This window comes from Copadichromis virginalis, linkage group LG7 (assembly GCF_057382275.1).
Source record: "Copadichromis virginalis isolate Kocher_CV1m ecotype Utaka linkage group LG7, C_Virginalis_male_GT1.1, whole genome shotgun sequence".
Lineage (NCBI taxonomy): Eukaryota > Metazoa > Chordata > Actinopteri > Cichliformes > Cichlidae > Copadichromis > Copadichromis virginalis.
Genome location: NC_140624.1, coordinates 25,428,716 through 25,455,592, shown reverse-complemented (window position 1 = coordinate 25,455,592; position 26,877 = coordinate 25,428,716). Strand labels below are relative to the sequence as shown.

The 26,877-nt window shown below is 37.6% G+C and overlaps 3 protein-coding genes across 5 annotated transcripts; all 3 read left to right on the top strand.

Annotated features, from left to right (window-relative positions):
* The first annotated feature begins 197 nt into the window (after positions 1-197).
* Positions 198-6,441, top strand: LOC146705103 (uncharacterized). Of its 2 annotated transcripts, none has more exons than XM_085462680.1 (4): positions 198-403; positions 4,078-4,318; positions 5,182-5,319; positions 6,018-6,441. In XM_085462680.1, exons 1-4 carry the CDS (start codon positions 219-221, stop codon positions 6,285-6,287), a joined length of 834 nt encoding a protein of 277 aa, XP_085318806.1. In that variant the 5' UTR covers positions 198-218; the 3' UTR covers positions 6,288-6,441. The 2 variants fall into 2 exon arrangements, with proteins under 2 accessions (XP_085318806.1, XP_085318805.1); XM_085462679.1 differs by lacking the exon at positions 198-403 and adding an exon at positions 3,309-3,536.
* A 2,796-nt stretch (positions 6,442-9,237) lies between these two features.
* On the top strand, positions 9,238-15,832 carry LOC146705102 (high choriolytic enzyme 1-like). The gene is made up of 8 exons (XM_085462676.1): positions 9,238-9,335; positions 11,209-11,254; positions 11,780-11,932; positions 13,436-13,553; positions 14,060-14,238; positions 14,597-14,678; positions 15,032-15,161; positions 15,713-15,832. The coding sequence occupies exons 1-7, from the start codon at positions 9,261-9,263 to the stop codon at positions 15,156-15,158; spliced, it is 780 nt and encodes a 259-aa protein (XP_085318802.1). The 5' UTR covers positions 9,238-9,260; the 3' UTR covers positions 15,159-15,161; positions 15,713-15,832.
* Positions 15,833-18,718: 2,886 nt separating this feature from the next.
* LOC146705101 (high choriolytic enzyme 1-like) lies at positions 18,719-22,236 on the top strand. Of its 2 annotated transcripts, none has more exons than XM_085462678.1 (9): positions 18,719-18,798; positions 18,909-18,990; positions 19,570-19,615; positions 19,804-19,956; positions 20,103-20,220; positions 20,829-21,007; positions 21,478-21,559; positions 21,880-22,016; positions 22,116-22,236. In XM_085462678.1, exons 2-8 carry the CDS (start codon positions 18,922-18,924, stop codon positions 22,004-22,006), a joined length of 774 nt encoding a protein of 257 aa, XP_085318804.1. In that variant the 5' UTR covers positions 18,719-18,798; positions 18,909-18,921; the 3' UTR covers positions 22,007-22,016; positions 22,116-22,236. The 2 variants fall into 2 exon arrangements, with proteins under 2 accessions (XP_085318804.1, XP_085318803.1); XM_085462677.1 differs by having other exon boundaries at positions 18,720-18,798; positions 22,112-22,236.
* Positions 22,237-26,877: the final 4,641 nt, after the last annotated feature.

The window sequence follows — 26,877 nt, the reverse complement described above, 5'->3', positions numbered from 1 at the left end:
AATCTAAGATGTGATGAATAATTTCACAAGAAAAAAGAACAGGAAGTTCCAATGAAAACATCTATTGGAAAGTCAAAAGTTGATTTATCTAAGAAATGATGTAAACTGCAGCGTGTCTCAGGAGGTGTCACGATGCAGTTTAACCTATAAGCCGAATTCTACATGAATCACAACACTTGCAGGTAGAAGTGAGCAGAGCAAAGGACTACAACGTCAAGATGGACAGAGAAATTGCACTTGAAGCTTTGGGTGCAATTTGCAATGCCCAAATCACTTCTGTTCAAAAACAAAGAGCAGATGCTCACGATGGAGCTTTCCAAAGAGCAAGCTTTTCCTGCTCCGCTGCACCAACGCTGTCTGTCAAAACTCTCATTCATACAGTTGCAGATGGAAATCAAACCTGGTAAATATTGTAATATAAACTATTCTTAAGACTTGTGCTGATGTCATTCCTCCAAAAAGGTAACGTGAGTTTTTCAGTTTTTTTGTAGCAGTATATTTGAGTATAAGACTACAGACTCACAGTCAGGATGTAGATTCCAAAGCTCAAACAATTTTGACAACAATGTTGCAGTTTGGTTTGCAGAGAGCGAGAAAACATCCAGTGAAAGAGCAGCATTTCTTTTCTTCTTTTGTTGATGGTCAGAAGGTTTATTCTGACCCTAATCTCAGCTGTCTTTCTCAACTTGCAGCCCGATGTCAAGAAACAACTTTGCCAGAATTCAACATGTTGTGCAAGATGAAGTCAAACAGAAACGTAACGGCTACATCTTCCTTTCAAGACCCTCAAAAATATTTTAGATGAGGGTTTTTTGAATATGTAGTATTTTAACAGATTTGTTTCACTGTGATGCAGTTTGTTCGTTTGGTGCTTCAGATTTCAGTAACCTTGTACCCAAAGCAGCTCTGTAACTGTGCATTTGTTGTTTTCAGCTGATTGATTTGAGCTCTCCGCTTATCAAGTGGAGTCCTGAGGACAAGACTGAGAACAATGCTCCCCTCATCAACCTGTCCTTCTGATCGTCATCCTCCTTAAGTACTGGATCTGTGCACATTACTGAACCACCACCTCTCCGTCTTCAGAAACTCTAATAATCCAACTGATTCTGAGTTTTTAATCAGTGGAGTCTTTCCTACAGTGGAGTACACAAACATAAATGTTTTACATGAAATATTCTGAAATTGCTCAGGTGTCTCTACAACTAATTGTACTTTTATTTCTCTTGATTTTGCTGCTTATTGTTGGAATAAATCTTGTTAATGATGTTGTAAACAAGGCCCAAGACCATTAAGACATTTAAAAACCAATAAAAGAACCTTAAAATCGATCCTGAAACACACGGGGAGCCAATGCAGCGATTCTAAAACCGGTGTAATGTGGGCCCGCCCTCTGGTCTTCGTCAGCACACGAGCTGCCGAGTTTTGCAAAAGTTGTAAAGTTGAAATATTCTTCTTAGGAAGACCAGAGAGCAGGGCGTTACAGTAATCAATGCGACTGGTAATAAAAGCATGCATCAGCATCTCTGTGTTGGCCCGAGAGAGAATAGGGCGGACTCTGGCTATATTTTTTAGATGATAAAATCCAATTTTGGTTACATGTTTAATATGTGGGATAAAACCAAGCTCAGAGTCAAAAATAACACCCAGGTTTTTCACTTGTAGCAAAGGACATAGTGAAAATGCCTCTAATTTAGACAAGAGTTTCTCTCTCTGAGCCTCGGGACCGACGATTAAAACTTCAGTTTTGTCCTGGTTAAGCTGTAAAAAGTTTTCTGCCATCCAAGATCTTATATTTAAAATACAGTTTAAAAAATGGCATGTCGCTGCAGGATCTATTTGTCCATAAATGCCTGATTCACACAGTCTTCTCTGAACAGTTGATGTAGAGATGAGTCTGCTACTGGAACTCTGTGACATTTATCTGGGCTCTAATCTGAGGTGCTGCTAACTTGTGATTTCTGAGGCTGGTGACTCACATGAATTTATCCTCAGCACAGAGGTCGTCCTTTCCTGGGGTGGTCCTCATGTGAGCCAGTTTCATCATAGCGCATGATGGTTTTTGCAGCTGAACTTGGGGACAGATGACCTTCAGTTCTTAAAATATTGATGCACTGTTGTTTGTCTTTACTTAGCTGATTGGTTCTTGCCATTATATGAATTCTAACAGTTGTCATACATCATGAAGCTTATTGAGAGATGGCCAAGGGTTTGCAGCGCTGTCAACAAAGCTAAGGGTGACTACTTTCAGGAATCTGAGACAAAAAAACATAAAACATATTTAGAGTTATTTATCCTTTTTTTTTCTTTGCTCCATAATTCCATATATCTAGTTTTGTACATTTAATGTCTTCAGTTTGTATCTACAATGTAGAAAGTAGTAAAAATAAAGAAAAAACATTAAATGAGAGTGTGTACATGAGAGGACACCCTACCATGTAATTCATCTAGTGATGTGGGGCCACAGATGTTGACATAGGGAAGTGAGACACACATGAACAAAGGATTCTACCTGTTCTGGGCGCACACTTACAAATGTGACATCTTTCTTCTACTGTTTCCATTGGTAACTATATTTGGGGAACTCAAAGCACTGTAATTTAAGTAAAATACCATGGAAAGTACTCCAGAAGTTGCAGGCTGTAATTGATGCCACTGAATTTTTGTTGAACATAAATCTGCAATTGCAAGAAGTAGTGTCAACAGACCACAGGAAGGGGGAAGTTTGGCCACAGGGTGAGAAAAATATGTACATCCTTTTTCACTTTAATTCAGTTTGTACAGAGCAAAAAATTCCAGAAGAAGTTCAACTGTCCTTTTCTTTTTGTGAAGGTCAAAAAGTCAAGAAAAGTCAGAGCACGAGAAGTAGGCAAAAGCCAAGGGACGCTTGGACCTTTATTTTATCCCCCTGCCCTCTTATCATTTATCATCCACTCCAAAAAAACAAGTTTCCTCCTTTTTAAAAAAATAAATAAACAAGAGCTAATTCTTGCAGGCTTGCTGAATCCAACTTCTGCAAATGAAACCGAGGTTACTGAATAATTGTAATAATGGTATTTTGTTTTTAAAATGGTAAACTGTGACTGTACTAAGATTCAGGGTGTGGATGCAGTTGTGAAAGTCTAAGAGATGATGAATAATTTTGCAACTGGAAAAAAGAGAAGAACAGAAAGTTCCAATGAAAACACACCTATTGGAAGGTCAAAAAGTCAAAAGTTGATTTATCTAAGAAATTATGCAAACTGGGTTTACGTCATAAACAGTGTAACATATAAGCCCAATTCTGCACGAGCCACAACACTTGCAGGTAGAAGTGAGCAGAGCAAAGGACTACAACATCAAGACAACATCAAGATGGACAGAGAAATTGCACTTGAAGCTTTGGGTGCAGTTTGCAATGCCCAGATCATTTCTGTTCAAAACCAAAGAGCAGGAGGTCACGCTGGAGTTTTCCAAAGAGCAAGCTTTCCTGGCTCAGCAGCACCAACGCTGTCTATAAACGGTCTCATTTGTGCAATCGCAGATGGAGATCAAACCTGGTAAATATTGTAATATTATAAACTATTCTTAAGACTTGCGCTGATGTCATTCCTCAAAAAGGGAACGGGAAGAGTTCTCAAATTTTTTTTGTAGCAGTATATTATATTGGAGTAATGGTGCAACATGGTGGCACAGTGGTTAGCACTGTTGCCTCACAGCAAGAAGGTCAATTCCACCATTTGGGGTCCTTCTGTGTGCATGTTCTCCCCATGTTCTACTTTGGCTTCCTCCCACTATCCAAAGACCTGCAGTTAGTGGGCATAGGTTAACTGGAAACTCTAAATTGCCCTAAGGCAGCTGGGATAGGCTCCAGCACCCCCCTCCACAAAACACTGAAAAGGATAAGAGGATGGATGGGATATTATATTGAGATTCACAGTCAGGATGTAGTTTCTAAAGCTCAAAGAATTTTGACAACAATGTTGCAGTTTGGTTTGCAGAGAGTGAGAAAACATCCAGTGAAAGAGCAGCATTTCTTTTCTTTTGTTGATGGTCAGGTTTATTCAGACCCTAATCTCAGCTGTCTTTCTCAACTTGCAGCCCAGTGTCAAGAAACAACTTTGCCAGAATTCAACGTGTTCTGCAAGATGGAGGGCAATGTTCAGGCTCTGACACCTGTTTTCGAACTGCACCACAAGAAAGGTGTTTCATCATCGATGAGAGCGAATTCTTTGATCCAACATTTGACTACGATTTCTCTGGTCTCCAAGACACAGAGACCTATTACAGAGGCGGAGAGGTGTATGAACGACCAAGTGGTTGGTACCGTTTTGCCCTCAAGGTAAATTTGTCTTTGAATTGAGATCAGCATCAACCATTTTATTCATGCTCATTACTTAGAGTCTAAGCTGCTTTAATTGATCTTTAAGCCGGGCTGTAGAGCACAAATTCAATGACATCCCAGTAAAATACTTTTTGGGCTTCAGATATTTGCAATCATTAGAAAGTTGAAACTTCTGGTTCCCTGAATTTCCTTCCAGCTCATTTTTGAAACTAAACTAGAAGTTTATTAGTGTTCTCAACAATATTCTTCTTCATCAGTTTCTTGGAAATCAATAACTGCATTTAGTCCTCTCTTTTATGTCAAATACTAGGCCTTTTTTTTTTAAACTACAGAAATAGAATTATAAGAAAACAATATAACAAATCATCTGTAAAGAATTTTCTGCAAAGATTTGGTCTCAACTCACACCTTAAAAAACTAATTTGACCTGATTGAATTAACTGTATGCAGTCTGTTACTTCCAGAGTGCTTTCCAGGTAGTGCACTGGAAATGAATTGACCTCAAAATAAAAATGTAGAGAGGTGAACAGTGTCAATGGAACTAGAACTGGGTTTGAAAAAGAATAGTTAAACAGTTATTTAGCATATTACATATCATATGTGTGTTATAAGCATAACTGGTACATCATGATGCTCTTAAGTTGTAGAAAATAAAAGACAGCCAAATATCTGACTCTCCCCATTCAAAGTAAGATCAATAGAATAGTTTGTCCCAAAGGTAAAGCACTTTTAAATGCTATATGTACAACATGCAGAAGCTCAGACTTTAATTGAAGATACAGTTTGCAGAGATGAACTATGGACTGTCTGAAACAAATACAGGTCCAGATACACCTGCATCACCTCATATTTTGTCACAGGTCCTGAATAAGTATGATGGAAATACATGGCTGGGAACTCGGTACCGAAGCACTGCGTCAGTGCCAGGGGAGTGGCCTGTGTCCTACCATGGGACATCTAAGGAAGGAGCTGCGGGCATCATCGAAGGATTCTACAAGGTTTGATTATGTTATCATCACAACCCATTATTTTACCCAGTACAATTGCTTTACAGTAACATTTTATATGATGTATAATTGTGATATTTAATATTTTGAAATTGCATGGAATGCCACCAACTGTCCCACTTTATGTATATTCCTGGTCTCTTATTCCACATGCTGAGATGCTGAGACTGTGTCCCATGCAGCACTTCAGTTTTCTAAAGTCTGGATTTTATCCCAGGGTTGAGAAAAGAGTCAAAAAGAGAGTTGAATGGTTTTGTCACATGTCAAGTCACAAGCTATGAAAATCTCAGCACAACACAAAGAAAAGGAAATGCAGTAAATAGCAGTTATGTGACTGTGAGAGGACGCCTGCATGTCTAGGACCTCAGGAGCAAACTGTAGCTGTACTTGTACTTGTTGAGCATTGTTGAGCAAAAGTGTTGAGAAGGCTTTTTCCTATGAATAATGTCAAAAACCTGTAAGCTGCAGGTTTTTGTATATTTATTTATTTATTGTTATTTATCTCTGTCAGAATATTTTTCCATAGCATGTCCATTGTTATGGCACATAAACGTATTTATGCCACACAAGAGCTGCTCACCCTTTAAGCCACTTCAGTGCTCTTTTTGTCCTATTTCCATATTAGGCCTGTATTTAATGTATCAGTATTTAATAATATAACATATATATATCTTACTTTTATTTAACAGCCAGGTCCAGGTCAGGTCTATGGCAGAGGGATTTACTCTACCCCTTACGTCAATGAAGCTGTCTCTTATGCCAAAACCTTCACTTGTCAAAAGAATGGCAAGCAATACAAAGTGATTCTGCAAAATCGGATCAACCCAGAGTACAGGCAGAAACACAACAACGATAAGTACTGGCTGGTTCCCATCCCGTCTGTGTTCTCAGCTCAAGAAGAGCAGGCGATAGTAGAACAGGCCATCCGCCCTTATGGTCTTCTGTTGAAGGAGGTCTAAAAGAGCAAGAAAGGTCCCCCAAAAACCTGCAAACTTGACCTGAAGCACATCAACTAGAAGCACAACCTGTTGATGTCAGATTAAATGTGAAGATGAATGTGGGAAAATGATATCACTGCTGTTTGCATGTGTATGAAAAGATTAAACAAACTGCTTCAAACATCTGCGTCTGTGAATTGCTTGAACTGAAAACTATTTTTCTTGTTCATTTTTCAGTGTTCAATGTTGCATTCAGTTATGACTAAACCTGCTATATTTTCATTACTTTTTAGACTATAGTTGAAAAAAGCATTCAGACCTTTCAGAATGCATATTGAAGGGTGATGGGTTATTTCTTTTCCTCTGCTGAAAAGGTTTCCACTTAATAGATTTTCTTTAGAGGTTTCTTCCCGTTAAAGGGGAATTTTTCTTTCTTCGCCAGGTGCCTGCTTATAGGGCAGGGGTAGGCAGCTCCAGGCTTTGAGTGTCGGTGTCCTGCAGGTTTTAGATGTGTTCTTGATCCGACACAGCTGATTCAAATTGCTAAATGACCTCCTCAACATGTCTTGAAGTTCTCCAGAAGCCTGGTAATGAACTCATCATTTGATTCAGGTGTGTTGAACCAGGGTGAGATCAAAAACCCTCAGGACACCGGCACTCGAGGCCTGGAGCTGGACCCCCCTGTTTACAATACAACAAAAACCTTACAAGAAAAAGGGCATTGAGGTGACCTTTGACATCAACAAGCTTTTGAAATGATTCTGGTTAGATATTCTATTGCTGTTAGGTTCATTTACATCGGATAAGTTCCTGGAGGGGACCCAGCTTTCCAGCATGGCCCACAATATTCAATAGGGCAATAGGGATAGGTTTGTACGAAGGGACATGGGGGAAAAAAACTCGGGATCTCGCAAAAGTTGTGCAAAAGTTGAATTCCAACAACGTCAGCAGCTACTTAGTTGTAATATTACTCTTTCTGGGTCACAAAATACACTTTTAAGATATTTTGAGGCGTGAATGTAGTTGTGTAAACGTCAGATATCTGCTCAGTTTACAAGACATCACATATTTGCAAAAGTGCTGCAACGTTTTTGGAGATGAAACTTTTGCGAGATCCCGAGTTAGTCCGTCTTAATTTTTTTTTCTCCCATGTCCCCTGCGGAGCTCCGTAGGTTTGAGGTCAGGGCTTTGGGAAAACTATTCCAGGAGGCTAATGTTAGCATTTTTATCCATTCCAAAAACCAGTTTTAATGTGTTATTTTTGGATCTTTGTCGAGTTGGAAAGCCCAACTGTGCTCAAGTTTCACTTGCCACTTTCTTTGATACAGAGTTGAAGAATTTGGAGGTAGTCCTTTCTTCATTATTCCACCCACTTTGTGCAATATACTGGTACCACTAGCAGCAAAACAAGCCAGAGTATGACAGTCCCACCACCTTGCTTAAAACGTCACCTTTACTTCTCCGAACATGCCTCTTTTCATTTGTCATTGTGTCTCCTGAAGAAATTTGGCTTGTTCATGTCAGTAATTTCAAGTTTCAGTTGAGCATGATGGTGTGGAATCTGGAGCAGGGGTTTTCTTACTTTGTCAGCACTCTCTCAATCCATGGTGATGTAAAACTTGTGTCTTTGTGGACATTGACACTAGTGTTCTGGCATTTTCCAGTTCATGGCAGGCTCTAACCTTGGTGGGTCTTGGGCATTAACTGAAAATCCTAACCATCATTTTTTTTTCTTTTTTTTTTCTTTTTTCTTTTTATTAATGTCATAGCAAAGTGGTGATACAGCTGAATAACTCATAATTTCATACAACTGTTTGAACTAATCTTGAAATCTGCAGTTGTTTACAATTTGCTCTAAGGGACCTGGTCAACCTGTGTGATTCTGTAATGCTCCTTTTTAGATCTTCACTCAGTTCCTTGGATTTTCCCTCTGTTCCAAGTATTGGTCAGTCCACTGAGTGCTGTCAAACAAATCAATTTTATCCTGAGAAACTACCAGATGCAGTCAGTCATAACATTCAGCACTACTTATCAAAAGAGAAAGTCAGAAAGCCAGATAGTGAAACAGAGTCTGCCTTTCAAGTCAAGCTCAAAAATATGTAAAAGCTTTAAAAACTGCTTACTGCACACATATATATATATATATACTGCTTAGTTACACACACACACACACACACACACGTGTATATATATAAAAATGTATAATTGTAATCCAGGCCCTATCTTTCAATGGCTGTTGAATATCCCAACCAGTTTCCCTAGAGAGGACAGATTTACTGTTTTAAGATTAAAAGAGTGAAACACCACAGGACACTGCAGGCAATTTGTCCTCATGGCATCTGTTGAAAGAGGTCAAGAAGAGCATGTAAGGTCACACGAAATGTAAAACCTTGACAAAATGTCCATTTGTAATCTGTGCAAAATACTTGATGCTGTAATGTCCATCTATCAGAAAATCACCCAGAGGTAGAACTTAAGATACATTTACATTTAAGCCACATGCTGAATTAACACAGAGGATGTCACTCTCCTGTATTCATTTTGTCTGTTATGTATTCAAAACAATTTGTTGAAAAAGGTGCAAATTTGCCCGATTTGGCTTTGAATTGTCTCCAAGACATAATCTGTCAGGCAGGCCAAGCTCCAACTGTAGTAAAGTTTTCATCCAAATCTGCCCATAATTTCTTTATGTATGTATGACATACATAAACAATCATGCCTGCTCTCATAAACAAACAGACAAACCAAACCACTTACAGCTGCTAAAATATTCAAACTCCCCAAAAACATTGATCAGGTGTTCTGGGGCAGCATTCTCACACAGCATTATGGGTATAGTTTTGATGCTGGTGGGAAAGGACAGGATGTTTTCAAGGCAACTTCCTCCTTATCTCCAAGTAAAGCAATGTCAATGAGTTTTTTTGCGAGTCAGCAGATATACTGAAGGGTATAAACAGGAGCTGCAGCAGGATCCAGGTGTTAACACTGTGTGACATGGCTTTCATGAAATGCACACTCAGTTTATTGATTCTCCTCGGAGCCTCTGTCCTCTGCTGGGCTGATGAGAAGGTGAGGATATCCTAAATATCGAACTTACAAATCCCACTTAATGCTACATTTACTCCATTTCATTAAGAGAATATTGCTCTCTTAATTCACTACATTTATCTGACAGCTTTGTTTAAATTCCAGATTCAAATTTTTCCAAGACATGATTGTGTTAGGTTAAATTATGCAACATTACACTGTGCATACAAGAGAAGAAAAGAATTGATCCAATGGTACCTTAAGAGGCGAATTTGATATCACTTGAAACCTCTGGTGATAACGAACCATTCATTTTTTTGCGCTTTGACTCATGTGATGAGTCACGTGATTAATAGTGGGTCAATGAGAATAACCCCAACTAGGGTTTAATTATCCGGGAATCTCCATCGATTGGTTGTAGAGCTGAAGAAGCTTCTCAGATGAGAGATGAAACATCTTCAAGAAACTTAAAAAAGTCCAGTCACTTTTGTTTCCAAGCTCTTAAGACCTTCTTAAGTCTCGGAGCCAGAAGAGGTGGTGGATTGTCAGGCCTTCTAGATTGCTGGTTTTCAAGCTGCAGTCATAGACTATACAGACACAAATACCTGCTAATTGATACTAAATAACAGACCTACAAAATACTCAAAAGTCACTCACCAAAGCAGGAAAACCTCATGTTGGGTAGCCGTGACCAGTGTTGGTCAAGTTACTTGAAAAAAGTAATCAGTAACTAATTACTGATTACTTCCCCAAAAAAGTAATCCCGTTACCTTACTGATTACTTATTTGCAAAATTAATTAATTACTTAGTTACTTAGTTACTTTTTAAAAACACGATTTACAACCTGAATAGGTGATAAAGTGATAGATCTTTCAGCCCAATTCTACTTTTTCTACATAATCCATCATACAAAATGTAATCAAATGGAAAGGTCCCTTTTTAAAACTTGTTTTATTAGTTTTAATCTTTTAACTTTATGCATCAAGCAAAATTTTAATTATATGCAACATTCTCTGACTGGAAGAAATTTGTTTAATATTTAAACCTATTTTCTGCACATTCCAGCACATAAAATAAAATATTTTTTGTGTTTACACTCAGTCTTTCAAATAGATGCAAGTAAAACAGCAGAAAATAAATTAAGTCAAAGACTCAGCGGTCCTGTTGCTCTATTTTCATCTGTAAAGCAGGAGTAGGGTAGGCGGAGGTTTACCCTGGTGCAGGTGTGCCGCGGTCAGTGGAAGAATCCGCGAGTTTCTCTGTGAGTTTTCCATTACGTCGTTGCGCACTCGGTGCTTGTTTGGAAGTTTAGGGGTTTTTTTCGCTGTAAAAAGAAGTTTTCTTCCCACGCACAACGGACGCTGATGTTTTTGTCACTTTTTATGGAATCAAACTCAAAGTAAGGTCAGTACTTCCACGCTTTAAACGCTGCACGCTCATACTCTTTCCCGCACTCGATATATTATCCATTGTTGATCTGCACACAGCGGTTGCCACAAACGTCGCACTCGTTTACGTCACCATCATGAGACATTCTGCAAGAAAAATCACGGCTTTAGTAACGCAGTAACGCAGCGTTCCTACGGGAAAGTAACGGTAATCTAATTACCGTTTTTGCAATAGTAATCCCTTACTTTACTCGTTACTTGATAAAAGTAATCGGATTACAGTTACTGCCTATCTCTGGCCGTGACTGAGTGAATGATCCAAGAAAAATACTGACAAGCAATGAATGCAATGAATTTGCTGAACTGACATCTGCCAAGAATCATTCCTCAGATAACCACATTCACACATGAGTTTGTAAAACATGTAAAGACTTTATTTCATCTTTCTGGAAACAAATTTCAATTGAAAACCGAAGATTTTCCATGTAAATCCTCACTAATGAATGATGCCATCTGATTGAGCTAGGATCTGTCTGTCGCTGAGCTCCTGTGGAGGGCCAACAAGGATGTAGGTAAGATATTTATACTTCATTTACATATTACTTATACATATACATATTACTTCCGGCCTTTATGGTTCCAGATTTATTTTTGCTCCACTCTTCGTTCTGAGATTGAACATTGCTTGTGTGAATCCTGTATTTCTATTGTGAAATATCTCAGGAAAATATTACAGATTTGTTGTTAAAATCCAGACTCAAGGTTCTTCCAGATTTTTTGAGATTAATGATATATCAATAATAATATTTTATGAAACCACTGAGCTTAAGATGACAAAACTGCTGACCTTCAATGTTACATAAATTTGGAGCATACATTTTGTAAAAGAAATAAGATCCTGTTGTAGTCCATTCACTGAGATTAAAATGAAGCAAAATTATCATTAGATACATTGATTATTTTCCATATGGCGGTGCAGTGGTTAGTACTGTCGCCTCAGAGCAAGAAGGTATTTTGCTCATTTGCACAACAGTACTTTGATATACTTTACCATACACTGATATATCATCAAATCACTCAGTGCTCTCATTTCACAGTGCACACAGCAGAGGAGCCCTTTATCATTGATGACATTGCTTATGAAAATGAGAATCAAAGGAATGCTGATCCTTGCACCTCCTCTGGCTGCATGTGGGGAAAATCCAGCGATGGAAACGTCTATGTCCCCTACGTCATCGCCTCTCATTACTGTAAGTAACTCAAGAATTATTAAGGCAGTTTTAAAATTGGAATAAAGCAGCTGATCAAATGAACTAATGGACTGTAAAATCAAAGTGAAACAAGCTCATAAAACAAAAAAAATCCCAAAACAGCACAGAAAACAAATCTGAATGAAATGAAGTGAATAGCTTAATAAATCAACTGTGATTTTTCTGTGTCCGGTCTTGTTTCACAAGTTAAACTTTGTGTTGTAGTTATACTCCGTTGGAGAATGAAAAAGGAATAAACCTGCGATTTGTACATCTTTATTTAATGCTTTGCCACAATTTTTGGCTTAACACTTAAAAAAAACAGCAACAACTACTTTAAATTCTACATAAAAACTAAAGACTTTATTTTGCAATAACTACAAACTGACAATGGAGCTCAAAGTTTAAACGACAAAAATGCTAAAAAACATTTGATTTTGATGAATCCTTATTGCATTTTCCATGTTACAGTTTTTTACAGACGCTAGGACACATTTCCCAATACTTAGGTCACTTTTGCAAAACACTTCACACAATCCTCCTAACTGACCATCAGCTTGGCAAAGCAGTTCATTTCACATTCAAAATGCACTACAACTACCAAAACACTTCATTCAGGTCTCAAATAACCTCATTCTTCCAGAACACTAGCAAAGGTTGACAGCCGACAAACACACTTTGTCACCCACAAAACAATGACCTAAAAAACACTAACAACATGTAGCATTACACAGTGTTTTCTTGTGTAAAACAAGGACACATCTCTGTTTATAATTTCAATATATGTTACTGGAATGAATCAGACATCATGCAGAATTCGTTAATTTGTTTATGTATTTTTATTTTTTTGCACTAAGTAATCCCAAAATACAAGAATTTGTATACACACCATCCACTGATACACATACAATAGTAATGCTAATCTACTCCATTTCTGGCTGGCCATTTTACATCACAAAAAAACCTATTCAGCAGTTGTCTCCTTTTGTAATGAAATTGAAGGAGTAACATCTGTGTAGATGTTCATCTACAATGAGAATCAGCTGTGGCTGGTTAAACTGCATTTTTAGATTGGAAATATGTTTCAATAAAATATTGCCGTTGGATTTTGCTGTCTTATTCAGTTTGCATTGTGTTATTGTTTTGGCCATAAGTTTAACAGTTTTGAAAACAGTATGTAAGCACATGCAAAATGTCCTGTACGTACAAAGATTTTTGGCAGTTATTGTGTCTGAGTGAGAAGATAATTCATGAAATTTGAGAGATGTAGTCATTGAATGCATTTTGTGCCAAAACAATGATAACTGGTCCTCAGTTTAGCCCACATAGACTTCTGTTGTGCTCACTGTGTGAGGAGTTTTGCAAACGTGACCTAAGTATTGAGAAATGTGTCCTAGCGTCTGTAAAAAACTGTAATCAGTGTAGATTTCAAAGTATTTCTGTAATTACAGATACTGAGCAGATGACAGTAGGTGGAAATATATTCTTCCCTCTGCTTCTCAGCTTCTCGTGAGCGCTCCATCATTGAGCGAGGTTTGCTGTCATTCCAAGACGTCTCCTGCATTCGCTTCGTCCCAAGAGCCAACCAGAGAGACTACCTGAACATCCAGTCCATCAATGGGTGATAATCTGTGTTCTTGCTGTTCTCTCTGTGTGTGTGTGTGTGTGTGTGTGTGTGTGTGTGTGTGTGTGTGTGTGTGTGTGTGTGTGTGGAAACTGTGCAGTCCTTGGAGGTTCTTAAACTGTTTATGCATTTTTAAAATCATACTGTGATGGCCCACACTCTGTGCTTCCTAGTCATTTGTTTTATTCTACAGAGTTAAATATCAGAGTTAATTTCAGTTTCCAATTTCAGCAAGAATTTAAAATCTTCTTTGGTATGACTTTTAATCACAATTATTTATTAATTAATTACATTAATTAATAAATAATAATTTACTTGACAGACATAGCCATTATATTTTATCATTTTAAATGACTGTGATAGTCTTTTATTAGTTAAAAGAAAACATTTTGTTTGTAGAACCTTATTATAGTTTCGTTTAGATAATTTGCTTTGCTTTGTAAGGGATGATAACAATACATTTTTCTTTTTTTCCTTTCTTTTTTCTTATTGTGTGAATGCAGGTGTTACTCCTATGTCGGTCGCCTTGGTTATGGCCAGGCAGTGTCTCTGGACCGTCAGGGTTGTCTCTACCATAACACCGTCCAGCACGAGCTGCTCCACGCCCTCGGTTTCAACCATGAGCAGTGTCGCTCTGACAGGGACCAGCACATCCGAATCCTGTGGGAGAACATCGCATCCGGTCTGATTTCTGTTTTTGGTGGCACTCTCTGGTCTCTTTGGGCTGTTGGTGTGTTTCGGGTTACAGTTTAGCTTTAAAATGATCTTCCATAATGAACAGCAACACAGCAGGACAGGATGCACTCAACTAGGGATCGAAGTGATTTTACAAAATTCGATAAGAAATAACTTAAATGTCATACTTTAAATTATAAAGTGAGGTAAGTGACAATAAAGTCATTAAATATATTATAAACTCAAATGTGTAAAATTATAAAACTAACCTTTTAACTATAGAGCAAACAGAGTTTGAGGCTCTAAATGCAAACATTAACTCTCATCAGCCTTTTCTGATGCATATGACACTTTCTCTCTCTCAGGTTGGGCGTATGCCTTTGACAAGATCAACACATTGAACCAGAACACCCCCTATGACTACAACTCAGTCATGCAGTACCACAGGTCTGGATCACTTTCATCAGACATCTGTTCATTCAGTTTTAAGTTTTAGTTCAGGGTTTTTTTTTATTATTATTATTGTTTTTTGATAACTTTCTTTTTTGCTGTTTATGCAAAATTAATCAAGGGTTTTTCTGCACGCTGAAAAAAATGTAAGCACCTCTTACCAGCACGTAGTGATTCTGAATATAGAAAATATGAAGACATCATCCTCTTAATGAGAGCCAACTGACAAACTTTTACTTGCTCTTTTCTTTTTGTTTTTCCAATGAGAGCCACAGAGACCATTTCAATTATAAAGCAATAGTTTCTCATTTTTTCTTGAATACAAACAAACCCGCTGTACATTATTCCAGGTATGCCTTCTCTGGCAACAACAAGCCCACCATGGAGCCCATTCCCAATCCCAATGTTGAATTTGGCACAGGAACTCAGATGAGCCAGAATGACATCACCAGACTGAACAGGCTGTACAAGTGTTAAACAGTAAGAAATGCAACATGAGTTTTGAATGTGCAACATGTTATAATTAAATTTAAGTAAATGAATAACTGAGATTTTCATTGTAATACAATGCTAAGGCAATGATTTGGTTACATTTATGCACAAATCTTGATGAAAGATCTGGGTTTCTGTATAAATCTGTACTTTGAGGTAGAGGAGCTTCATCACTATGGTTACAGTAATATAAACTGCATTTAGGTGATGAATAAAAATAATGGGGGGAAAAAGTTGCAACAGCCATTTATATTTCAACTACCGACTTTTTAACTCTTTAACTATGCTACCTGACTAGCACCAGAAGGCAGTGTGCTTTGAATATGAAGGAAGGAAACCATCGTAAGCTTTTTATCACTGTTGCAAGATGGTGACATTTAAATAACTTGCAATTTATTCACACACATTCACATTATAAAGCATCACAAAGGTGTCATAAAAAGGTGTTTTTTAGCAGCTAATGCTGCTAAATATAACTTGTGTGTTGGGCAACACATATTAAACCTTAGTTTCACACTTTCTTTCTTTTGTTTTCACAGGTGCTAATAGCAGTCCTGGAAATGTGGTGCCGTTCAGACATCAGAGCAGTTGTTTCCAAGACTGTTTTGTCACTCTTTCGTACAATTTAACACATTGAATTAAAAATAAATCTTCATTGACCCGTTCACAGAATCTTTACTTTTTATGTACTATGCCAGCGGTTCATGAACTAAGAATTTCTTTCTGAAATCTGCTGATAAAAAATAAAGTTGTTAAATGGCAGAAGTTGTATAAATGACATTAAATGACAACTTACAGTGTAAAGAGCGTCCTGCAGTGAATTTTCAAACATGAGCTGGGTGAAATGGAAGAGAGCTTTTGAGCAAATTTACATAAATCATCATCCTCTCCCAGAAGCAGTTAACTTTTTTTGACCCAACAAGCACAAAATATACAATCATCTGAAGAAACTTTAAAAAAAAAGGAAAAATTAATCTTGTAGAAGCAAGTTTGACTTTTTAAACCCCAAATCTGCTTATTGAATTGATTTAAGGGCTACTTGCACGGCAAACATGCAAACTCAACACAGAGCAGCCACAGGTGAGATATGAACCCAGAACCTTCTTGCTGTGAGGCAACAGTGACACTGTCTTTGCTTTAATAAACTCCTGGGTTGTTTTGCCTGTATGTTTTGGGTCATTGTCCATCTCTGTTATGAAACACGGCACAATTATTTAACTTCATTCAGCTCAGTTTGAGCAGATAATAGGTCTCTGAATACCTCAGAATTCCTTCAGCTGCTTCTGTCTTGTGTCACATCATCAATAATAACAAGCATCCCAGTGCCACTGGCAGCTGTGGACGCTCAAGCCATCACAGTGCCGTGTTTTACAGATGATGTGGTTTGCTTTGGATCATGAGCTGTTCTGCACCTTCTCCATACTCTTGCTGTCATTCTGGTAGAGGTTGATCTTGCTTTCATCTCTACAAAGAATGTTTTTCCATTCTTTGATTTTCACCAAAGTCCAATCTAGTCCAATCTCCACTTACACAATACTCTTCTTTTGCAATCATCCACCACTGCCATCTTCTGTGTAGGTCCAGGGTTTCGTTTGTGTGTTGCTGGGTTCTCCAATGCTTTCTTTCTTTCTCGTGATGTACCAAACTGTACATTTTGCCACTCCTGATATTGTAGCAATTTCTCTGATGTTTTTTTTTTCTGTTTTCACAGCTTAAGGATGGCTTGTTTCACTTGCATTTAGAGATCAATTAACTGCATGTTGTCTTCACAGCACAATCACTCAGATGCAAGCACCACACCTCAGGCCAACTCCAAGCCTTTTATCTACTTAACTGATAATCACACAATGAAGGAATTACCAACACCTGCCCATGAAATAGCCTTTGAGTTAATAGTCCAATTACTTTAGGTTTCTTTAAAAAGGGGGTGGCACATTCATCCAATTTGAATGTGCCACCCTCAAATGAAAGCTGATAGTCTACACATTATGCCCATGTCCACTATGTAACTATAATTGGAATATGTTTAAGTAAATGGGTTAAAAAAACAACTTGTGTCAGTATTCAAATATATACATGCACCTAACTATATATTTCATTTTTACATTTCCCCTTAAAATATCACTGATGAGTTCTGTCACCGATGAGTGTTTTTGTACCCTCCCTGGGAAATCAAGCAGCTGAAACTCTAGGTAGCACACACATTTTGTGACACACTGAACAAAAACTGTTTGCTTGCAGATATTTGTTGAGCTGTTAGACACATGTTAAAATTAGCTGCCGCTTAAAGCATGTAATTTGTGGAAATGTCTGTAACATCTGGAAACGCCATTCCAGATGGTTCACTATGGAGAGGAGTTTGTCTCAAGAGGTTGAAAAATGTATATTAAAGACTTCACAAATTTTGACTACTCACAAATGTGTTCCAGTCTATACACAAATACCGCTCCAAAAATGTATAAAGAAAAATGCTTTTAAAAAATGGGTGAAAAGTTTTTATAACAATTACAATTTTTTTCCATTACAAATCTGCTTCATTTGTTAAATTTTAGACACCTTTTCCACTCCAGGAAAAATAAATTAAAGATGAAACTGACATCTCGGGTCATATAAATGTCTTGTACATTTTAAAAATTCAGAATTATTTTTTAAGTTGTTGTCTGTACTCGCAGGTTCCAGAAGAAATTTATAAAAAAGAAAGAAAAAAAAAGAAAAAAAGGTGTTTTTCTCTAAAAACCATCCAGTTTAAATGAAAATGGTGCATCACAATCTATTACTTATGTTGCTATTGCAGTCTTGCAGTAACCTTGATTTTATAATACAGACTATGCAAGTTTTGGTGAAATGATCTGTTGCATTTCCAGGTATTTTGTTTATTTTATTTTATTTGAGCACTGTGAGGGGCATGTAAAGTCGCAGATTTGGGCATCCTCCTGAAGATTTTCAGAAACAATTTGTTCACACTCTCTTTGAGAAAGTGTCTGGAGTACAATGCAAAGAAATTCTCAGAGATTCTGTATCATGCTGCTTTAGGTTTTCTATCACCCCAATAAAGCTGCTGTGGTTTGTCTCGTGCATTTGGGTTCTCTCGCCAGCAAATCATGACATTACTCTTCTTTCCTCTTTTGAGTTTGCATGGATACAGATGTGAGAGTCAGAATGTAAAGTGATGATGATGATGATGATGATGAATTTGTCTGATATCAGAATAATTTTCCAACTTGTGTTTGGGGACGTTGGCTACCTAAGTGTGCATCCCTGGACTTTCATAGTTCCGATGTGCAAGATTTCTGCTCATGTTCAAAATTTTGTGGCTATTCCCAATAAATCCCACATATCTACAATGATTTCATTTCAGCTGTGTTGACTGAAAAGAAGAAAGGCGACACAAGACTGGTTAAGAAACAACCTTTGTACAAGTTTACGATGAACTGCTCTTATCAAGGGATCGTGGGGATATGCAACATGGCATCAAGGTGACATGTATTTATCTTGGGCTTTTCACTCCCCTCTTCTCCTCCAAAATGTCCATAAAAGGACTTTTTTGTTCCGGTGCAGTTGGCTTTATAAAGTGATGTTCAACCACATTGCATTATGATGCGTTTCTGTCACTTCAGGGATCGCTGTAAGTATCACCAATAAATTCTCCTTTGTTCTGCTTTAAGAATCCTCGTCTAAGCTGAATTTTGAAGAACTGGAATAACTGGGTAAATATGTTTTGTATCATTATTGCAGATATTTTGTTGACATGGTTGGGGTTAGGTGTGTTCTAGGCCTTGTGGCCCTTTTGGCAATCTCTGTCTGGGCTGAAAGTGAGGTAAGGAATTCTCCTTTTCTAGCACATCTTGACTGATTTGGTGGAATAAATGTGGAACAAATGTCATTTTTCTCTCTTTCTCTCTCCCTTTTGTCTGTCAATAACTCCTGGAAAATTCTGGAATCTGTAAGTTTACCATTGTTCTTTAGTTTTCTACTTTCAGACAATATTGCAGATTCCCACTTGATGTGCTTCTCCTCTGAAGTGCTTTCCTGACTTTGTTTTGCACAAAAAGCTAATTTTGGAACATGTTTGCTATATTTTTAAGACTGGTGATGCAATATATTAGAGTCACATGTATCACAATACAATGTATCACAACTGACAACTGTGGTTTTCAGTCACTTCCATTAAGAGCTCATTAAGATCACATCGTTTGGCCAGTATGAAAAGGAGGAATAATTGCTTGCATCTGACAAATTTACTGACAGTGAATCCATCCTTTAATTGTAAAATATTCTTTTTAAAAATAAAGTATAAAAACGTTTATCAAATAATTATTTACTTCTATGATCCTTGCTGGTAGATCATCAGTATGCCAACAGCACTTCTTCATTCCTTTTTGTGCAGGATGCTAAGGTTCTGTCAACTTCAGAGCGAATTGAGAGAGCCAACAGAGATATTGGTGAGAATTTTTAAAGCCATAAAAAAGTTTAACCCTCTTTTCTCCTCCCTGGCCTTTTCTGAGAATCTCAGTGTCTTTTGTGGTACTCGGATCCTTTGGACTATCACAAATATTTTAGATCTCAGTAAAAAGGGAGAATGATGTAAGAGTGAATCAGACAATTGAACTGATCAATGTGTTTGCTGCAGTCCGTTCTCCTGATGAACCCTACATAGTGGATGATATTGCATACGGCTCAGAGGCGGAGAGAAACGCTGACCCCTGCACCGCTTCTGGCTGCATGTGGCCCAAGTCCGCTGATGGACATGTCTACGTGCCCTACACCCTTTCCAGCGTGTACAGTAAGGAGTAAACTCATCTATGAATGCTATTCTCTGCACTTATCACCAGGAACATGGTGTGTTGCACTGCAGACATTTTTCCTGCAAAATATCACAGGATCCTGTTGGTCTAGTGGTGGATTAAAATGTGTTTTCCATTTTTCCAGCCTCTCGTGAGGTGGCAGTCATCGAGCGTGCTCTGCAGTCCTTCGGTTCTTTTTCTTGTATCCGTTTAATCAGACGCACAAACGAGAGAGACTACTTGAATATCCAGAGTCTTAATGGGTAAACATGAGCAAAGCACGTTCTTTCTTTGCCCAATCTGTCCAAGAAAACCTGTATTTAATTTTAATATGTTCACTAACGTCACTATTTTTTGTTCGTTTAAGGATTAGTTAAGGATTTCAGACTGTAGGTGTATAAACACTAAATGTAACTACTAAATCATGCAGCGGAGACTTTTGTTCGATTAATCCAGGCCAAAGTTTTTCACTTTCTCAACCAATCAGAACGAGTAAAAAAGAAAATATTCATAATGGCAAAGTTTACTGCAGTCCCCCAAAATTCCATTTCCATCCATACAAAATGTTTCCTATTGTTTAAAAATGGCTGTGCAACCACACTTTTCTGTGTATGAATTAATGAAGCACCACATTTCTGGAGTTGGTAGAACTCCAGAAATGGTAGTTGCACTGGATGGTGAAAAAACAAAGCAAAGAAATCTCACATAGAACAGGTTTTAGCAACATATTTAATACTTGCAGGATTGGTTAACTATTCCCTGTTGTGTTAACATGAAACATATTTCAAAAAAGTTTGTGCAGTTACAGATTTGAAAAAAAAGAAGACATTTTTGCAGCTTTTGTAACAAGATTTATTTTGTACCTTTGTAGGTGCTACTCCTACATCGGCCGTCTTTACTATGCGCAGGAACTGTCCCTGCAGCAATCAGGCTGTGTTTACTACGACACTGTCCAGCACGAGGTGCTCCACGCTCTGGGTTTCAATCACGAGCAGACACGTTCTGACCGCGACGAACACATCCGCGTTTTGTGGGAGAACATCACTCCGGGTTTGTCTGTTTTCACTATCCATGACAGCAATATAAATAGAATACAGAAAGAAAATAATTACTGGCACAAAATATAGGATTACTTGGGCATTTTGAAAAATGTGCTGATTGGCTTTTTGTTTAACCAAAGGTTGAATCCAAAGACAGCTACAGCTGTCACAGCTATTCTGTACTTCAGGCTTTGCTTAGCTTTGCACAAACAATGTCGACGGACAAGAAGCAAATTCATAATACCAATATGTCTGTCGATCATCATTATAACCCATTATAACCCACTTATTTCACGTGAGCAAAAACCAGTATTGGAATCGACGAGCACACAAACCTTCATAGTGCGTTATAAGAAAGCAAAATGCAATACATCATAAAATGCCGAACTATCTGAACACTCATAGAAATGTAGAGTGGACTAAAGCCACAGAAACAAGAAAAAGAATGAATAATGGAGCTCATGGTATTTCTGTCTCTAGGAATGGAGCACAACTTTGACAAAATCAACACTTTGAACCAGGGAACCCCCTATGACTATGGCTCTGTTATGCATTACCACAAGTAGGTATCAATACCAGCAGCTCCGTGTTACAGCTGTGGCTGCCGTCATCATGTTGGAAATTATGAAAGATGTTCAAACAGGTGTTAAAGTGCAATGAAAACTGAGTGAATGTGAATCAGAATTTTTCGTATTGTTCTCTCTTGTTTTTTTCTTCGAAATTGTGTATTTCTTAAATATTTTTGTACTCTCTATTTGATATTTTGTGGTTTATTCTGGCTTGGTAAAATTTCATAGTCAATTTGGCAAATACTTATTGTACAGTAGGCGTAATAGCTTTCAGTAACTTCCCTTGGGAAAAAAACACACCCTGTGTTTTCAGGTACGCCTTCTCCAAGAACAACCAGCCCACTTTGGTGGCTATCCCTAATTCCAATGTGGAGTTTGGATATGCCACTGAGATGAGTCAGATGGACATCCTCAGGCTCAACAGGCTGTATGGATGCTGAACAATCTCAGGTTATTATCCTAAGTTCATCGTATACTATTCCCCACACTGCATTGTTGAAAATGGAGTGAATTTCTCATAATAAATCTTAATGTTTTTCTATCAGACAGATGAGCAGCATGATGCAAACAATCCAACTCTTCTTTGAAAAATATCATCATCATCATTGAACAGTCACTTGATCAACAAAATAAACATTTTAAAATAATTCAATAAACCTCCAATAAAGCACCTCTGTGTGTGTGTTTTATCTTTAAGAGTGATTGTTTAAATCATGACATTTTATTTTGTCATTGCGTTCTTTGTGACTCTAGTTACTTTCCTTCCTTTGTGACCGTCTAGCCCGTTCATATTTGTTTCACTTGTTTCATTGGTTTTTACTGGTCTGATCAGTCTGTGTGGATATGGCCTCACTTCTCCCCTTTTCAGCTGTCACTTAGATTAGATTAGATAGAACTTTATTAATCCCTCGGGTGGGTTCCTCTGGGAAATTCGATTTCCAAAAAAGCACAGCACCGACAGAAGTTACAGAGTTACAGAATAGTATATATACACACACACACACACACACACACACATATATATAAATACAGAGACAATATAAATAAAATATACAAAGGGGATAAATAGAATAAATAGGAATAAAAAATAAAAATACAAGTGAATTGCACATTTCAAGTATTGAGTCTATTGCACTGTTGACTATTTACAAAAAGTATTGCACAAGGTATTGTACAGTGAGGTGAAGAGGCACTACAGCTTAGTTGTTCCCCCTCCTTTGTCCTCCTGTTTCCCCTCCCTCTCCCCTCCAGAGAGGAGTTAAACAGTCTGATGGCGCGTGGGACAAAGGAGTTTTGAAGTCTTTTAGTTCTTGTCTTGGGGAGAAGCAACCTGTCACTGAACAGACTCTTCTGATTGTTTATGGCCGTGTGCAGAGGATGCCCAGCATTGTTCATAATGTCCATCAGTTTCTTTAGTGTCCTTTTCTCTGCCACTGTCACCAGAGTGTCCAGCTTCATGCCGACCACAGAGCCAGCCTTCCTGATCAGTTTCTCCAGCCTGGATGAGTCCTTCTTTGCTGTGCTGCTCCCCCAGCACACCACAGCATAGAAAAGTACTCCAGCAACCACTGACTGGTAAAACATCCTCAGGAGCTTCCTGCAGATGTTAAAAGACCTCAGCCTCCTGAGGAAGTACAGTCGGCTTTGGGCTTTTTTATACAGGTGCTCTGTGTTGCATGACCAGTCCAGTTTATTGTCCACCCACAGCCCGAGGTACTTGTACTTGTTGCACTTCATGTCACTGTTGGCTCTGTCATGACTTTTGTATCTTGCCTGGATTCCGGTTCTTTTTTTTTTTCTAGTACTTTAGACCATTTGTATCTCTGTTATTTTTATAAACCATTAAAGGTTCAGCTTTTTTTCTTTAGACCATTTTCTGCATATAGGTTTTCTCTCCTGTGAAACTTCACATGTTTCCTGATCAGTATAACATAATGGCACTAAAAACTATCAAAATAAAACTATGAAAGGTACAAAAAAAAACCCCAGAAAAATGAAATGAAATGTTTTCCGACACAGACAAATATAGTAAAATCTATATCTGACAATAACACCTTTTCCCCCTTTGACTTAAAGAAACATTAAGCAGCATTTAAGCTGCCTGGTCTGTTAGCAAATAATTCATCTGAATGACAAACAGGACATAAATGAATATTACAGGGATAACAGGTAAATGCAAAAAGCAGCCACTGGTTAATTTGACCATTCATAGGTAAACTGGTTTATGGACAATTTTACTTTTTAAATGGTGGCACTAACCTCAGAGAAAGCTAAACCCATCTGCTGCTTCCTTTGGGAACAAGCACGTTGGTTCAAGGTAAAGCAATCTTATCGCTTGTTGCAGGTGTGTTTATACCTCATATCATTCACAGGAACTGTTTACGGAGCTGCAGAGAATCACTGACCTAACTTATTCAGCACATGTGGTGTAAGTGTGAGCTGATAGCGTTTGTTTTTTGCCTGAGATTAACTCTAGTTCTTCTCTAAAGACTTTCGTTGGTTTAAAATGACATTTGATGTTCAGTTTTAAAGTTAAACCCATAATTTTCAGTGACGGAGACATTTGGGACAATTTTGAAATAAAACTGGCTTTTTCTATGCCTTAACAAGGCAGCTTAGGATTTACAGCGAGGTGGCAGAGCGGTGTGGGACAAAGGACAGCACTAAAACTGCATTTCAAAGACATTTCAAAACCTGGAAAATACTGATTTAAGACGAGTGTGGCGTTTTGTTTGTTCATTTGTTGTTGTTTTTTTGTTTTTTAGAAAAACACAAAGCTTTACATCCTAACCGATTGTCCATTATAATATTTTACCTTGAAGTTGTTGATGTTTCTTTGTGAACAATATGTCACTAAGAATAATTCAAATAGCTTTTTAATCTGAATATTTGTAACAAACGCTCAATAAAAAATAAATTAAAAAAATATGTATAATAAGCCAGTGCTGAAAAATCCTTCAGTGGAAAAATTATGCATGACTCTATCTGCAGTTCATGAACAGAGATGCACAAGTTTCTCAGTAGCAGCAGCTGCCAATCAAAGCTGGCATCATGACATTGCACCCTAATTGTATAGCAAGTAAGAAATTAAAATCAAATCTATCTAAAAGGTGACTCCTTAAACCCAAAATAATGACAAAAAGCATCTTTGGGATATTAGTGGACACAAAAATAACCCCAATTACTTTAGAACAAGGGTCTGAATAATGTCCCATAACATGTTCAGGGTTACCCTCAACTTCAACCCAGTGTGTGTGTCCTCAAAGCATACACTACCTAGGTCCAAGTCTCAATGACTATAGTCGACTTTGGTTATTGTTTCAATAATGACTCTCACATTCTGAGTTCTGTTAGATTCATTATTCTGTTTGGAGTTCACTCGTGTTCTGGTTTTAATTAGTCTGGCCTTCTTAGCATGTTTGCTATCAAATCTTTGTGACTGTCGTAGGTATTTCTGAGTTAGGTTTCTACCTGTCTTATTTTGATAGTCTGTCTCCTGTACATTGCATTTCCTTTTTTTGTCACTCCCCTTAAAATCTTCATCATCTTAGAACCCAAATTTGTGTCAATTTTCCAGTAAGGTATTGACACGCAGTTTGTGGGTATAGGTTAATTGATTAATCCAAATTGCCCATAGGTGTGAATGCGGGAGTGAATGTGAGTGCGAATGGTTGTCTGTCTCTGTGTGTTGGCCCTGCGACAGACTGGCGACCTGTCCAGGGTGTACCCCGCCTCTCGCCCTATGCCAGCTGGGATAGGGTCCAGTGCCCCCCCACGACCCTGAAAAGGATAAGCGGAAGCTAATGGGTGGATGGATGGGTGTATTGATTATCACATTTAATTAGAAATCACAAATTCAGTGAAACAACTCTAAAGATCATTTTATGCTTTTCTAAGGTACCTGTTTTGTATTTCCAATTGAGGTATATGTCTTCGGACTATGGGAGAAACTGGAGTTCAAAACACCTCACAGAAAGCTCAAAGACTTAAAAGCTAAAATAAATAAATAAATAAAAATCTGTCAACTTCCTTCTCTGAGGCAGCTATGCTGCTTTCTTTTATGACCCTGTTCCCCAAACAGTGGGAAAGGCCACTGAGCAGGGTGTGTGGCTGAATGATTGTAAGCTGTTGCACAAAGAATTTTAAAAATTAAAAGGAAGAAGAAAAAACAATTTCTTGATACTTTGAGTGGAATCAGAAAGGGGGCGACACTTTCTAATTATGATATCATAATTTATTAGAGTTTAGAGGCGCTTGTGTGATATGTATGGCTGAAAATACACTGAAACCTATTTATACTCCAGCAGAGGGCGACACATTCTCACATTGAGGAATTTGTTAGAGTCTCAGTTTAATCTCTTTTTTGCATCTGAATATGTAAACAATGTAAACAATAAATATACTTGCTGCGAAGGCAAAAAATGTTTCTGCCATGATCTCAATGCAAAAAATACAAAGAAAAATATATTAAGTAAGATGGTCCTGTTGGCAGTTCTGCATGATATTTATTTACATGTCTGTACTGCAAAAATTGCGCATTTACCAGTGTTGCCCTTTTATTTATTTTTTTTACATTTAACCATAGTACTTACGATGTCTAATAACAGGACATCTTAACATTAGCTATAACTCTTTATCACACTCAAGTTGGAAAACTTGGATTTAAATTCTTTACTGCCGACAACTGTAACGATAAAATAAAAATATAGATCAGTCATAGATTTCAGCCCAAATATTGAACACTGAAAAGATATAAAGTGAGTAAGACGAAATGTCTGTGTTTGAATATTATAAGCTATGCATGCAAATATCGTTATGTGAGTCTTTCACATATGTATGTAGCTGCAGCGCATTCTCAGAGGGATTCAGGGAAAGTGTGTCAGTACATCTAGATCTCCACAAAGGTACTCCTTAGGTCTATTTTTTGGTCCTCAGAGTAACTGCACCTTTATAAGGATTGAAAACCTCATATAGCGTAATATATGCAATATTAATTCCAATGTTTCCAATGTGCATTAGGTGCAGGAAACGGCCTGAATTTCACCAAATAGAAAAAACGAATTACACAAATTATTGTTTTTACTCTTAGATTTTGAGGTTTTACTTTTTTTAAGTTTTATTTATCATAATCTGATCTTGTGGTGTTAATTATTAAAGACAAAATGTGATCCAGTATATTTGTGGTTTTACACATTTACATGATAGCACCAAAGAAGCTATCACAAAACACATTCATATGTTTCTAGTGTTAAACTCAAACCTTTTAATGAAGACATGGTAACTTATTTATCAGATAAATCTGACATAAGTC

Excerpts from the sequence above, each read along its gene's own strand:
- LOC146705101 (XM_085462678.1), top strand. The coding sequence starts at position 18,922 with ATGGTTGGGGTTAGGTGTGTTCTAGGCCTTGTGGCCCTTTTGGCAATC. Across the intron at positions 20,221-20,828 it reads AATATCCAGAGTCTTAATGG|GTGCTACTCCTACATCGGCC; the intron begins GTAAACATGAGC and ends GTACCTTTGTAG. Across the intron at positions 21,560-21,879 it reads TCTGTTATGCATTACCACAA|GTACGCCTTCTCCAAGAACA; the intron begins GTAGGTATCAAT and ends CTGTGTTTTCAG.
- LOC146705102 (XM_085462676.1), top strand. The coding sequence starts at position 9,261 with ATGGCTTTCATGAAATGCACACTCAGTTTATTGATTCTCCTCGGAGCC. Across the intron at positions 9,336-11,208 it reads TCTGCTGGGCTGATGAGAAG|GATCTGTCTGTCGCTGAGCT; the intron begins GTGAGGATATCC and ends TGATTGAGCTAG. Across the intron at positions 14,239-14,596 it reads GTGGGAGAACATCGCATCCG|GTTGGGCGTATGCCTTTGAC; the intron begins GTCTGATTTCTG and ends TCTCTCTCTCAG.
- LOC146705103 (XM_085462680.1), top strand. The coding sequence starts at position 219 with ATGGACAGAGAAATTGCACTTGAAGCTTTGGGTGCAATTTGCAATGCC. Across the intron at positions 404-4,077 it reads GCAGATGGAAATCAAACCTG|CCCAGTGTCAAGAAACAACT; the intron begins GTAAATATTGTA and ends CTCAACTTGCAG. Across the intron at positions 5,320-6,017 it reads TCATCGAAGGATTCTACAAG|CCAGGTCCAGGTCAGGTCTA; the intron begins GTTTGATTATGT and ends TTTATTTAACAG.